At 35.4% G+C, this 13,302-nt stretch overlaps 1 protein-coding gene across 1 annotated transcript; it reads right to left on the reverse strand.

Moving 5' to 3' along the window:
* Nucleotides 1-664: 664 nt before the first annotated feature.
* LOC108998115 (MLP-like protein 328) lies at nucleotides 665-1,649 on the reverse strand. Its single transcript, XM_018974565.2, has 3 exons — nucleotides 1,481-1,649; nucleotides 785-1,023; nucleotides 665-691 (listed from the first exon to the last, which is right to left on the reverse strand). The coding sequence occupies exons 1-3, from the start codon at nucleotides 1,647-1,649 to the stop codon at nucleotides 665-667; spliced, it is 435 nt and encodes a 144-aa protein (XP_018830110.2).
* Between the last annotated feature and the right edge of the window lie 11,653 nt (nucleotides 1,650-13,302).

Here is a 13,302-nt window from a genome sequence, read left to right on the forward strand (position 1 = left end):
AACCCTAGCCGCCACCCTATAGGATGTTATTGTAGATGTGGAGAATCATCGCCATCATTCTGTTTTATTTCATTTTTTATTTTTATTTTTAGGCTTAAAGGCCTTGATAGATTCGTGTTTCTAGGTTAAGATTTTACCTGATTACAATTAAGAAAAATTATATCAACCGTCCTTTTAATCATCATCTTCTTATGTGGCATTTAATGATTGGATGATGGATAACGACTGATAAATAATTTTCCTAACATTTTAATGCCACATTATGGGATGGTGGAAAGATGATGACAAAAATAATGATATGTATCACTTGATATCTACAATCGATGAATTGTCTGAGGGTGTGTAAGTAATTTGATATAAACACAACCATAAGAATTTTATTCGATCATACTTTTTTCACACACCACATTAAACGGATTACAGAGTCTTATTCCAGGACCTAAAAAGTAGAGAGCACCACCAGTAGTACTGATCTTCATCACAATTAAAACACGACAAAGGGCTTCATTAGAGAAGACGACTCCAAGTATTAATAATTCCTTACACAAACCTTGCATGCATGCATGCTTAGATACATGATGACTGCTCTGGTTCTTATTATGCTTTTTATATATCATAGAAGTTGGGAACCAAAGCATGCATGCATGCAGATACGGCCTTATGACTATACCTTTGCAAGGTGGGCATCAATGTCTTTAGTGATACTAACCATCATATTGAGGTACTAATTAATTGGTAACAATGATTTAAGTAACAATGATTAAATTACTGTTAATCATTGTATGTCTTTAGTGATACTAACCATCATATTGAGGTACTTAATTGGGGGAGGCACATCCTCTCTCAGTTTCTCATATACAATAGTCAACTTGGCCAAGCTGCCATTACTCTTTGGAATAGCCTGATATGTGGCCTTAAAGATCTTGTAGTACTTCATGGGATCTCCTTCAATTCCCACAAGAGTTGCTGCCCTGTTTGCATCATCTAATCCAACCTTTTCCTTGAAAACCTCAGCATTTCCCTCTGTGGTTTCACAAGCCCAAATGGGGGATATCAAAATCTGTTTCTCATGAATATATATGCAAGGGCACCAAACAAACTCTCCTGTCTAACAATAATTTAAAACATCTAGTACAATACAAACGAAATAATATTACACGAGTCAGGATAATAGATCTAGTAACAAGATTCATTATCTGGACTACTCGTAACAAGAAATTTGTAGTTTAATCCTAGCTCGTTTCTTTAGCTTAAGCTAATGATCATGTACCGCGTGAAATCTGGTATTATTAGATTAAATGGCGAGCAAAGAGGAGTACCAGCATGTATATCCAACAATGTCGAAGGTGCTGTTAATCATTGTATGTTTTTAAGGAAGATGAATCAATCGACAAGTCAAATAAGGACCAAACAAGGACCCATATCCAAAGTTTGCAAGACAGTAGCTACATTAATTAGGTTGGCAGTCTTACGTACGTACCAACAGTATAATTCCAGACCTTGATAGAGCCATGTGTCTTCCAATCACCTTCATTCACCTCAACTCCCTGAATAATGTCAGGGGTGGCTGTGGGAACGTGGTGGGCAGTTGTCTTGAAGATGCTGTAGTACTTATCAGCGGCTGCCTTTATTTCTATTTCAGTCTCCATCTTTTAGAGCCATATTTTCCTACACAGCACTAATAAATCTGATAAAAACTAATTATGGAAGATGAATGAACAGATGACTTTGTTTCCCACTATATATAGAAGAGGGTAGTGGCAAATTACGTGATTATTTGGATGAAATTATTTAGCACGTTTTTCTGCATGCATGTTTTATTACGTGATAACGAGGAGAGAAGCTTCATTTAGGTTAGGTGTAATCTCGTGATCATGGTAAGAACTTTCCCCATATATATATATATATAATATTATAAAATTATAACTTATCGTAAAAGTTTAATTAAATGTGTTACATATATACGTAATAATTTATTTAATTAAATAGAATATAGTGTAAAGTTATATTCGAACTCAAGACATGTATTCTAATACCATACAAAATTACTAGTTATCACAAAAGTAAAAGAAAAAATTAAATTTTATTATTTAATTTATATTTTATATATACATATATATTACAAGATTATATTACCTAACCTATACTTTTATATGCATGAAATAAGAAAGCTGATGGGAAAATGTCTGGGACGAGACAGCTATCATTCACAGATGCAGTTGTCTTCTTGTCTTCTATATATTTTAGGTTAATATAAATAGATTTGCATCAAAAGATAAGAATGATGGTCGAGGTGGGGCCATCATTTCAATTTCAGCCCTCCTTTAAATTTAGAATTGAAATCCTGTCGCAAATTAATTGGATTGTTATATTCAAGAAGGTATTAATGTAATTAAATACTATAGTGCAGCATTTAGAGTTCACAATAACGAGCCTCTCCATATGGATGGGATCATGGGATTAAGAAAAATCAAATCAAATTCAGAATCAAGAATTGGACAATTTAACAAATTAAATAGGGTGATCCATGAAAAATTTGAATCACTTATTTCAATAGTATTAGAAATTATTAATATATTTAATATAATTCAAGCATTTAAAATCATTAATAACAAGTTTAAAATATGAATTTATTGATTAGTTTGAATAAAAATATGGTATGAATTTAAATAACTTTAATAAGCATGTAATTCGTGTATTTGATCTCTATTGTCCTATTTTTTGCCTCAACAAATCTCGTCTACGAAGAATATAAATACCATTTAGTCATAAGGCCTGACAATTGCGGTGAACAATAAAACAATTAACACAAAATACTCATTCATCTCCAAATTCTTTCTATTCACAAAATAACAAAATAAATAAAAGAACTTAATTAATACAAGGATGAAAAAATATTAATATAGGCAATAGAACACAATCGAGTTTTTGTGACGATTTTGAATTTGTAACAGTCATGAAACCATCACCAAATATCTTTTCTTGTGACGGTTTCCAGAAACCGTCACTAAAGGTGCACAAGAATGGTTATACGTTCAAACTATAATAATATTTCGTTCGAACGTAACTCAGACAATGTCATTTTGGAATGAGTACATGCAAACGTATAAAATATTACGTTTGAACGGTTCATGTATGTTCGAACATTAAGCCTACTTTCGTGCGAACGTGAAAGTTATTCGTTCGAATGATAGTCATTAATGTTCAAATGTGAATAGTTTTAAAATTAAAAATAGAATTTCAAATAAAAAATGATTGAGAATTGAAATACAAAAATACTAGATATATTAAATGATATTATTCATTACATAAAATATAGAAGAATAAATATATTAAAATAAAAATAAAAATAAATGATAAAAGTGCAGCAAAGCTGAGAACAAGTTGTTTACAAATATTTGATATTCCTCAGTCAATGTGTTGACCTTTTCATTTAGGATATCTAAACGATGGCCAACCACAGTGACACTCTACTATATTGATGCGATCTGTCAGTCGATGTGCATAGTAATATCTGAGACCATCGCATCAATCCAAACAGGGCGCGCATCGAGCCAAGCAGGGTGCACATCTCTTGCAGATGTAACCATCGGATGCTAACTAGTACTCCCACTATGGGGAGTAATATCGTCTCCAGACTAGGTCGGAGGAACAAGATCTGTTGTAGGCCCAGACTCGTGCTGAGCACACCCCCTTCCTTGTCCAATGCTCTGACGATGTGAAGTCATGTCTAGGAGGTTCATCTGCTCTATCAACCACTCATTCGCTTGGTGTGGCACTCTTCGGTCCATTAATAGCCGAGTAATGATCACCCTATATGGTAGGTTTTCAGTGGAGATGATGCTCGCCTCGTAACAAATCCGCTCAAATATCTGCAGTGGCAAGTCGATGGGCTCTCCCCATGCCACTCGTTTGAGGAACTGTGTGCGAGTCCGACTGAAGGTGGCTTGCTTTACATTTCTGGCCATAGACTCAACTAGGCTAGTAGATGATACATATGTGCCTACATCTAGTGCGTTCTCAGCCTGAGCATCCACTGTAGGCGATGACATCCTCTGAAACCTCAAACTTACAATGACAGTGTGAGATGATACATCCTGAGACGTGGACAACATCTCCATGTAAAATTGGCGGACCATGGAGGGGTATATCCTCCCCCTTAGTGCGTAGATGTTGGAACCTATAGAAATAAAGACGAAGTTCAGAATCTTCTCCTCCCATGTCAGCTCGTTGAACTCATTGATATAAGCTTCGTGTTTGGTCATAACAGTTCTACAACCTATTCGAGAAGTGTCCTGGGTTCCTTCCCTCCTTCGTTTGCTAGTTGTCAAAGGATGAGTCATTATCTGCAAAAAGAAAAAACATGAGTATACATATATATATAAAGGGGAACAAATTAAAACTGTTATGAAATACGTTCAAACATATAACTTAACGTTCGAACATAAAATGATATCATTTGAACGTGTAGGTAATCATGTTCAAATGTTAGGAGTCAAAAGACCCACGAAATGTTACATTCGAACGTTTCATGTAAATATGTTCGAACGCATTTACATTCGAACGTGCTAGTGCATTCGAATGTATTTAACTTAGCGTTAGAACTTATGCATGTATACGTTTGAAAGTTAGGACTAAAACATCCGATGGGACCTTACTGTATAAATGTTCAAACTATAGAGTCAAATGACCAGGAAAACGTTACTTTCGAATGTTTTAATGTATAAATGTTCAAACTTAACAGTACATTCGAACGTAGATTAACATATTTTATGAGTATAGGTGATTGTTTGAACGTTGTCACTAGGACGTTTGGACGTTTAAACCCAGAAATAGCCTAGTCGACTTAGCCATTTTCAATTTTCTCAAATAGGACGTTAATATTGTATTGGCCACTATAGAAATGTATACTGAGTGTAGACAATCTACGGTGGTTATTTGGCCATTGGCCACTCATGGTAGCTGAAAAATTAAGTTACAAATCCTACCCCAAATGGGTTTTGGTTCATATCAAAACCCCTTAAAAAGGTTTAAAAAAAAACACAATAAAAAGGAAAGAGATGGACACTAACCTTTTTTGTGACGGTTTTGGTGACGATTGACATGGGCGTGTGACGGATTCAATGGCTAAGTGTGACGGTTCAAATTTTGGATGTGGGTGGAAATATCGTTTGACGTTCGGACGCACTATATATATACAAATAACATGCAAACATTACAACTAATACATTCGAACTTAAAAGGAATGAATTTTTTATATATAGTATATTTATATGTAAATATTATATAGTATATCTTTCCAGATAAATATCGACGGGGGAAATACTATATGGAGTTAGTCTATATAGTAATATTTACTATATTATTATATATACTATATATATTATTTTAATATAGTAATTTATAGTAATACAATGTATAGTAATATGTATAAAGATTCTTGGGAAGCCTTAACTTGTTGCAGATTTTTATCGTTCTCTGAGGCTATTAGGTAAACCATTATTCAAGAGATTAAAAAATAATCCACCTCCATGGACAGAAAAACATATAAATATTATAAAACATATTAAATCTTATGTCAAGAAATTACCATGCTTTGGACTCACATCTCCTCGTACTTTTAAAATCATTGAAATCACTGTTTTAAATTTTGTACCGTACCGGCCTGTACGGCCAAAATTTTTCGTACCGGCTGCTGGGCCGATATAGATACTATATATGTTTCGTACTGGTCGTACCGGCCGATATTTCCGCCTCCAGTTTTTTGTTTTTTCATTTTTTCAAACTACAAGCTTATGTTTTGACCCTCAATTCAGACTAAGCTATTTATAATTTATATATATGTATATTTATATATAATTTATTCATATATAGACTATTTTAGAATACAATTTATATATTTATATATATAATTTATTCATATATCGACTATCCCGAAACGGTACCGGTATGGAAATATTTCATTCCAGTGCCTTGACTGGTACGTCTTCCGATCGGTATTCAAAATATTGATTGAAACTGTTGCCTCTGATCTTGGTTATGGAGGAATTATGATGCAATTACAATACTATTAAAAAAGAAATTTTAGCTATTGTATTATGCCTTTCTAAATTTCAAAATGATATATTAAATCTAAAGTTTTTACTAAGAATAGATTGCAAATCAGCCAATGAAGTTTTGATAAAAAATGTAAAAAACCTAACTGCTAAACAAATATTTGCTAGATAACAAGTTATATTAAGTATTTTTTATTTTGATATTGAACATATTAAGAGAGAATCTAATTCTCTTCCTAATCTGATGAACTTGTCTCCATTGGTCCTCTCCTCGATGGGTGAGGTTTTCTCTCTAGCATAGAGGAGTGTCTCTTAGGCTAGTCTTGATTAGCTTGAAGAGGGTGTCATGGAGGAAGAATTGGCAAGGCAATGGGAGGGGTTAACTCTCACAGAACAAGAAAGAAAGGAGGTGGTTCTACCATCTACTACCATTGAAAAGGCAATGCAACATGGGCAGTTCTATTTGTTGGCCGTGATTATAGTAGAGAAGGTTATTAACAAAGAAGCATTCAAGAATACAATGACTAAGAATTCAATAAGGAGGAGGATTTAGAGGTGGATCCAATTTTCTGAAGTAGGCTTCAATAGGTTTCTTATAGAATTCAATAAGGTGGAGGATAGGCAACGTGTGATCAATGGCAAGCCATGATCTTTCGATAGATGGCTTCTGTGCATACATGTCTTTGAAGGTAACATGCTTATCAACAACGTTCAATTTAATAAGGAGACACTCTAGCTTCAAGTCCATAATATGCCACTTGCTTGCATGACTTAAGAAGTGGGATATCAGAATGGAGGATCTGTGGGGAAGGTGTTGAAAGTTCATGCAGATAGGAGAAGGATTGGCTAGGGGAAGTTATTGAGAATAAGAGTGGAAGTTGACATCACAAAAGCACTTATGAGGGGCACGTTTCTAGCTGTGGATGGCAAGAAGTATTGGGTGCGATTTAAATATGAGAGGTTGGCTACTTTCTGTCTCAAGTGTAGAGTGATTAAACATCCTCAGAAGACCTGCTCTTATGTATCGAATGAAGTAGGACGGCAAGAATATGGAGTTTGGTTAAGAGCCTCTGCAGCAAAATATAGTGAAATTAGTCAGAAGATGTATGGTGATGTGGAAAGTCAGCAGGCCAAAGTTGATAACCAGTCATGGAGGAATGGTGGAGAGGACAAGGATGAAGTCAAAAAAGACAATGCTAATTTTCAAGAGAAGATTTAGGATCCTGTTAAGGGAAGTGAGGAATTAATGGATAGGGTATCAAAGATGGAAGGAATGCAGATTTTAAGGGAAACAAAAGCTCAAAAACTTGTGTCTGAAAAGGAAGGGGAAGTACATTCCCTAAACAAAGTTTCCACGAATAATTATGCAGAGGAGGAGACGTGTAAAATGTCAAATGTAAACGATACTGCCTCAAAAAGGAAAGGAACTATCATAGGCCAAACATGATCTGGTTAGATTATGCATCAGGTCTCAGCAAAGGGTCTCGAGGTTGAATCTGATCTACTGGCTCAGGTTATCTCTCTAGATCAATTCCTTACTGGTCAAGTTCAGGTTTTGGAACATTCTAAAAAAAGGGCCAGCTTAAAAAGAAGGGCTAAGGATAAGTGCTTCGCTGTTTTAGTTAATGAGTCAAGGGAGATATGTGCAAGGACCAAATAAGCGAAAAGAGAAGTAGAAGTCAGTCAAATCGAGGGAATTTAATACAAAGGCAAAGAAATCCAAAACTGAGGACACGAAAATCATGGACTCACATACAGAAGAGTTGGTGGTGACTAGCGCCCCACCATATGCAATGACTTGTCCAAGTTGGAACTGCCGAGGGCTTGGGAACCCTCGGATAGTTAATGGTCTACATCTTATGGTGCATAATAAGATCTCATCCATTGTTTTCTTGATTGAAACAAAGTGTAAAAGGAATAAGGTGGAACTTGTCCAAAGGAGACTAAAATTTGAAAACAACTTTGTGATTGAATTTAAAGGCCTAAGTGGAGGGATCACTTTCCTTCCAGAAGAGGCTAAAGTGAGCTCATATACTTATAATCATATTTTCCTTCTTGTTAAGGGTGTTAAAGATGGGAAGAATTGGATCTTAATAGGCAATCCTAACACAGCTAAGAGACAAGAAAGTTGGCAGCTGCTCCAGGCTTTAAAACCTGAGGATTCTAAGGGGTGGTTATGTGTAGGGGATTTTAATGAGATCCTTAATCATGGAGATAAGTATTGTGGTGCTACGAGAACCTACAAACAGATGGAGGCATTTTGAGAAACTGTGGATAAGTATGGTCTTAGTGACATGGAGTTTGTTGGGAGCAAATACACTTGGTCAAATGGGAGATTTGGTGTACCAAAGAAAGGCTTGATCAAGCCTTTAGTAACAATGTTTGGTCAAAGGCTTTCCCTAGCTCTAGAGTTCATATTCTCCTAGCTCACAACTCAGACCATAGTCCTATTCACATTACTATGGAGCATAATCTTTTTGAGATGGCCAAAAATGCAAAACCCTTTAGGTTTAAGGCGAGCTGGTCACTAAGGGATGATTGTTATAAGATAGTGGAGGAAGAATGTAGTAAACCCAGAATGGTTGATAACAAGCTGAGCTACACTACTGAAGGCCTCAAGAAATGTCAGGTGCAGTTGATGCAATGGAGCAAAATAAAGATTGGTAACTCAAAGAAAGAGATTAATTCAAACCTGGCTCAGATTTCCAATTTACAAAAAGCCTGTAAGGGACATTTGAATGAGAATATCAAGCATTTGCAAAGAGAAGTGGACAAACTACTTGAAGAAGAGCACATTAAATGGAAGCAAAGAGCTAAGCAAAGGTGGTTGAATGAGGGAGACAAAAACACTAAATTATTTCATCTATGTGCCTCTCAAAGGGGGAAGACTAATTCAATCAAAAATTTGATTGATGATAATGACCAGGAAGTAATGTCTAAAGAGGGCATAAGTGAGCTTTTTCAAAATTACTTCAAGGATCTTTTTACCTCTTCTGGGCCAAGGTATATAGAAGATTGCCTAGCTGCTATGGAGTCTCGAGTAACTGCAGAAATGGATTTATTGCTCACCAAGCCATACTCTCATAGGGAGGTTGAAGATGCCCTTTTCCAAATGAATGGTCTCAGCTTACCAAGCCCAAATGGCTTCCCTGCAACTTTCTACCAAAAGCACTGGAACATAGTAGGAGCACATGCTTATGAAGCTGCTTTATTTATTCTTAATTCAAATGGCAGCCTATGCTGAGATTACTAATACTCATCACTCTTATTCCTAAGAAAAAGTCTCCCACTAAAGTGTCTGATTTTAGACCCATTCCTCTTTGTAATATGATGTATAAGATCATATCTAAAGTAGTTGCAAACATGTTGAAGAAAATCCCACCACACATGTTTCACCAACCCAACTAGTTTTTCTTTCAGAAAGACTAATTACTGACAACGTTATTGTGGCTTTAGAGGTAATGCATACCATGAAGTGTAAAATGAAAGGCAAATAAGGGTACATGGCTTTTAAGTTTGATGTGAGCAAGACATATGACAAAATCGAATGGGGTTTTCTAAGATCGGTGTTGTGCATAATGAGGTTTAGCCTTTAATGGGTAGAGTTGGTGATGAAGTGTATTCTATCTCCTATGCAATTCTGGTTAATGGTGCTCCTCAAGAGGCTTTTCATCCAACTAGAGGCATAAGACAAGGTGACCCTCTCTCACCCTATCTATTCATTTTGTGTGTTGAGGCTTTGAGCAGTCTAATTGGGAAGGCGAAGGAGAGTGGACTAATTCATCATGTACCAATTGCTAGAGGACAGCTAAAGATTTCTCATCTATTCTTTTCTGATGATAGTCTTTTATTTTGTATGGCAAACTCTATTGAATGGGGTAGGTTGTTTAACCTACTTAGAGTTTATAAGGCTGCTTCCGGCCAAAGATTGAATCTTGAGAAGACTTAACTATTTTCAGTAAAAATACATCCAAGGCAGCTCAAGATTATATACTCTATATTTCTGGGAAGAGGACTATTATGCCTTATGAAAAGTACCTTGGTTTGCCCTCTATAGTACGAAGAGCTCGACACAAGTCCTTCAAATGCATATTGGAGAAAATCAGAATGAGGATTAGCAGTCATAAAGTGAAAACTCTATCTTAAGCAGGGAAGAAACTTTATATCAAAGTTGTGGTTCAAGCCCTTCCCACCTACACTATGAGTATTTTTAAAATGCCTAACACTTTGTTGAAAGCCATCAATAGTGTAATATAGAATTTTTGGTCGGGGTAGCAAGAGAAGGAGCATAAAATTCATTGGGTTTCATGGAGCATGATGGGAAAGGCCAAATCTGCAGGGGGCATGGGCTTTAGAGACCTCGAATGCTTAATAAAGCCATGCTAGCCAAGCATTCGAGGTTGATCCAACAACCTAAATCTCTAGCAGCTAAGGTGATGAAAGCCAAGTATTATCATGATACAAACTTTCAGAGTGCTAAACTGGGCTTTAAACCATCATATATTTGGAGAAGCTTTCTTGCAGCTAAGCAACCCATTGAAGCAAGTTCTTATTGGAGAGTTGGTACTGGCAAGGATATACGTATTTGGCAATATAAATGGCTAACTAGTCTAATCCAGTTAAGATTATAAGCCTTGTAAAGATGCTGGCTAGTAATGCCAAAGTGGCAAAATTAATTGAGATTGACTCTAAGCAATGAAGACTGACCTGGTACAGCAGATTTTTGAACATAAGGAAGTTGAGACGATTATGAGAACTCACATCAGTACTCTAAGCAGTAGGGACAGACTAATTTGCAAGGGTTCTCAAAATGGATGTTTTTCTATGAGGAGTGCATATCACTTGGAGAAAACAAGGGTATTGGTAGATGAAGGTCAGGCCTCAAGCAGCAACCACTTCAAGGTGGTTTGGCAATAGATATGGAATCTTAGAGTCACACCAGGGGAAAAAGTTTTTATGTGGAGGGTCTATCTTGAAGCCCTTCCTACTCAATCCAACTTATTCAAAAAGAAAGTTATGGAACACCCTTTATGCCCTATCTGCTGCTCGGAAGAGGAAATTGTTATTCATGTTATATGGAGGTGTGTGTCAGCGAGGGATGTTTGGAGCCAATGTTCAAAAAGATTACAGAAATGTCACTCGCCGTAGTCTTCAATGTTGGAGCTAATTGAGGCTTTAACAGATTCAATGGAAATTCAGGTATTGAAAGAATTTGTAGTGGTGGCTAGGAGGATTTGGTGGAGAATGAACTGTTTTAACTTTAACTAAGAGTTCTCACATCCAAACTCTATTGTTAAGGAGCTCAAACCACACTTGAAATGTTATTTGAGGAGGAAGTGAAAAGCTGTAATAGAACTACAGCAAAAAGCACATCAGCAAATATTTGGCTCCCCCTATCAAATTGTTTTAAATTGAACGGGGATGGGGTAGTAGACAAAATTCAAGGTATGATTGGAGTTTGTGTGGTTGTGAGGGGCAGATCATTGCAACTATGCGACTAAGGAAAAGCATGTTTCTTGATCCTTTGCTGGCTGAAGCTTTTTGAGCTCTACAGGCGATCAAATTGGGACTGGATTTAGGTCAGACAACTTGTCATTGAGCGGGATTCCTTGTAGGTGATAAAGAGGCTTGGAGCAGTGTTGGTATGTTTGTGAATGAGGCCAGATAGTGTTTGAATAATTTTGCCAAGTGGGAAGTTTCTCATGTTAGGAGAAATGGTAACATCATAACTCACTTATTAGCAAAAGATGCTATTTCCATTCGAGATGTTATTGTAACAATGGAGGATGCTCCTTCCTGTATTTCATCTTTGTTATAATGGAATGTTACAAGAGTTTCCTTTCCAAAAAAAATAATTATCTTCCTGACTTTCTATCCCAAGAATTTTTATTGGAAAAATCATGTCATCCTCAAAGTCAAGAGTAAAGTCTAAATCTTTTTACGCTAGACCACCATCTCCTCCCTATCTTTTACCTTGTCCTTCTACAACTCCAAAACCATACATGGTATTGGGAACATTACTACGACCAATTAGGTCATCCTACAACTCATTCTCACCATTAGCCTATCCAAAATTACCAATAAATTCAAAAGTTGTTTCTCCTTCTTCATCTACTCCTTCTCAGATTAAACATATTCAGAATATTTGTTTAGCAGCCAGGTTTTTTATATCTTTGATCGAAACTTCCTTGACTGATTTGCAATATATTCTTAGCAAAAAATTTTGATTTAATAAATCATCTTAAACTTTATAAATGCATAATACAATAGCTAAAATTTCTTTTTTAGTAGTACTGTAATTCTTTTGGGCAGGATTCCAACATTTTAAATGAAATTGAATAATCTGTTCCAAATCAGTTAATAATTTTTGCTTCATAATTGCTCCATAAGATAAGAGAAGAGAAATAAAATTTACATTAACTTTCTGGTTGATTAAACACTAGAGCTCTTGGCTCATACATAAAAGAGATGACCCCTACATGGGCCTAAGCTAACACACTAAAAACAAACAAGAAAATAAAACTAAGGCCCACTAACTATCATGTAGTCCAAATACTTACTAAATTTGAAATTGTAAATGAGATTAAACTGACCCAAAACCCATAGCCCATTTCCGTCATTCGGGGACTGTGACACAATCCCTAGCTTATGACAATAAATGAAATATTTCCATTCTCTTCTATTTCTTCCTTATTAAACTCTTCTGGATTGTTATTATTATCCGAGAGGTTGCTAACATTATCTTTGAATTTTTTTACTATTTCTCAACAATTTTGCACTAGGTGGGCTCTTCCATTAGGCTACTTAGGTGCCCGTTTGGATAATGGGTTGATATAAGAAGAGTTGAGATAAAAGTTAAACGTTGAATAAAATATTGTTAGAATATTATTTTTTAATATTATTATTATTTTAAGATTTGAAAAAATTAAATTGTTTATTATATTTTTGTGAAAATTTGATAAAAGTGTAACGATGAGATGAGTCAAGATCGCTTCTTAATCTAAACAGGGCCATAGACAATTGCTTAAAACTCCTAGTGGAAAAAGACCCCCAAAAAGAAAAAGTCTAAAGTAAATATTTTTAAAACGAGAAAAATATCCAATTAAAAAAATTAATTAACTTCAGAAGTGAACATAAAAATATAAAATAGATATTATGTTACTATTAATTTTAAAAGTATCATACATATTAATTATTTCATGTACTCTCATTCTAAATATACACTTATTTTGCAGTAATTTATATA

The sequence above is a fragment of the Juglans regia genome, chromosome 16, assembly GCF_001411555.2.
Source record: "Juglans regia cultivar Chandler chromosome 16, Walnut 2.0, whole genome shotgun sequence".
In the NCBI taxonomy this organism is placed as follows: domain Eukaryota; kingdom Viridiplantae; phylum Streptophyta; class Magnoliopsida; order Fagales; family Juglandaceae; genus Juglans; species Juglans regia.

What these genes read in the sequence shown, in the direction of transcription:
- LOC108998115 (XM_018974565.2), bottom strand. Translation starts at nt 1,649, where the DNA reads ATGGAGACTGAAATAGAAATAAAGGCAGCCGCTGATAAGTACTACAGC. An exon ending in GGTCTGGAATTATACTGTTG is followed by an intron (nt 1,024 to 1,480) that starts GTACGTACGTAA and finishes GTGAAACCACAG; the next exon opens with AGGGAAATGCTGAGGTTTTC. An exon ending in TGGTTAGTATCACTAAAGAC is followed by an intron (nt 692 to 784) that starts ATACAATGATTA and finishes ATCACTAAAGAC; the next exon opens with ATTGATGCCCACCTTGCAAA.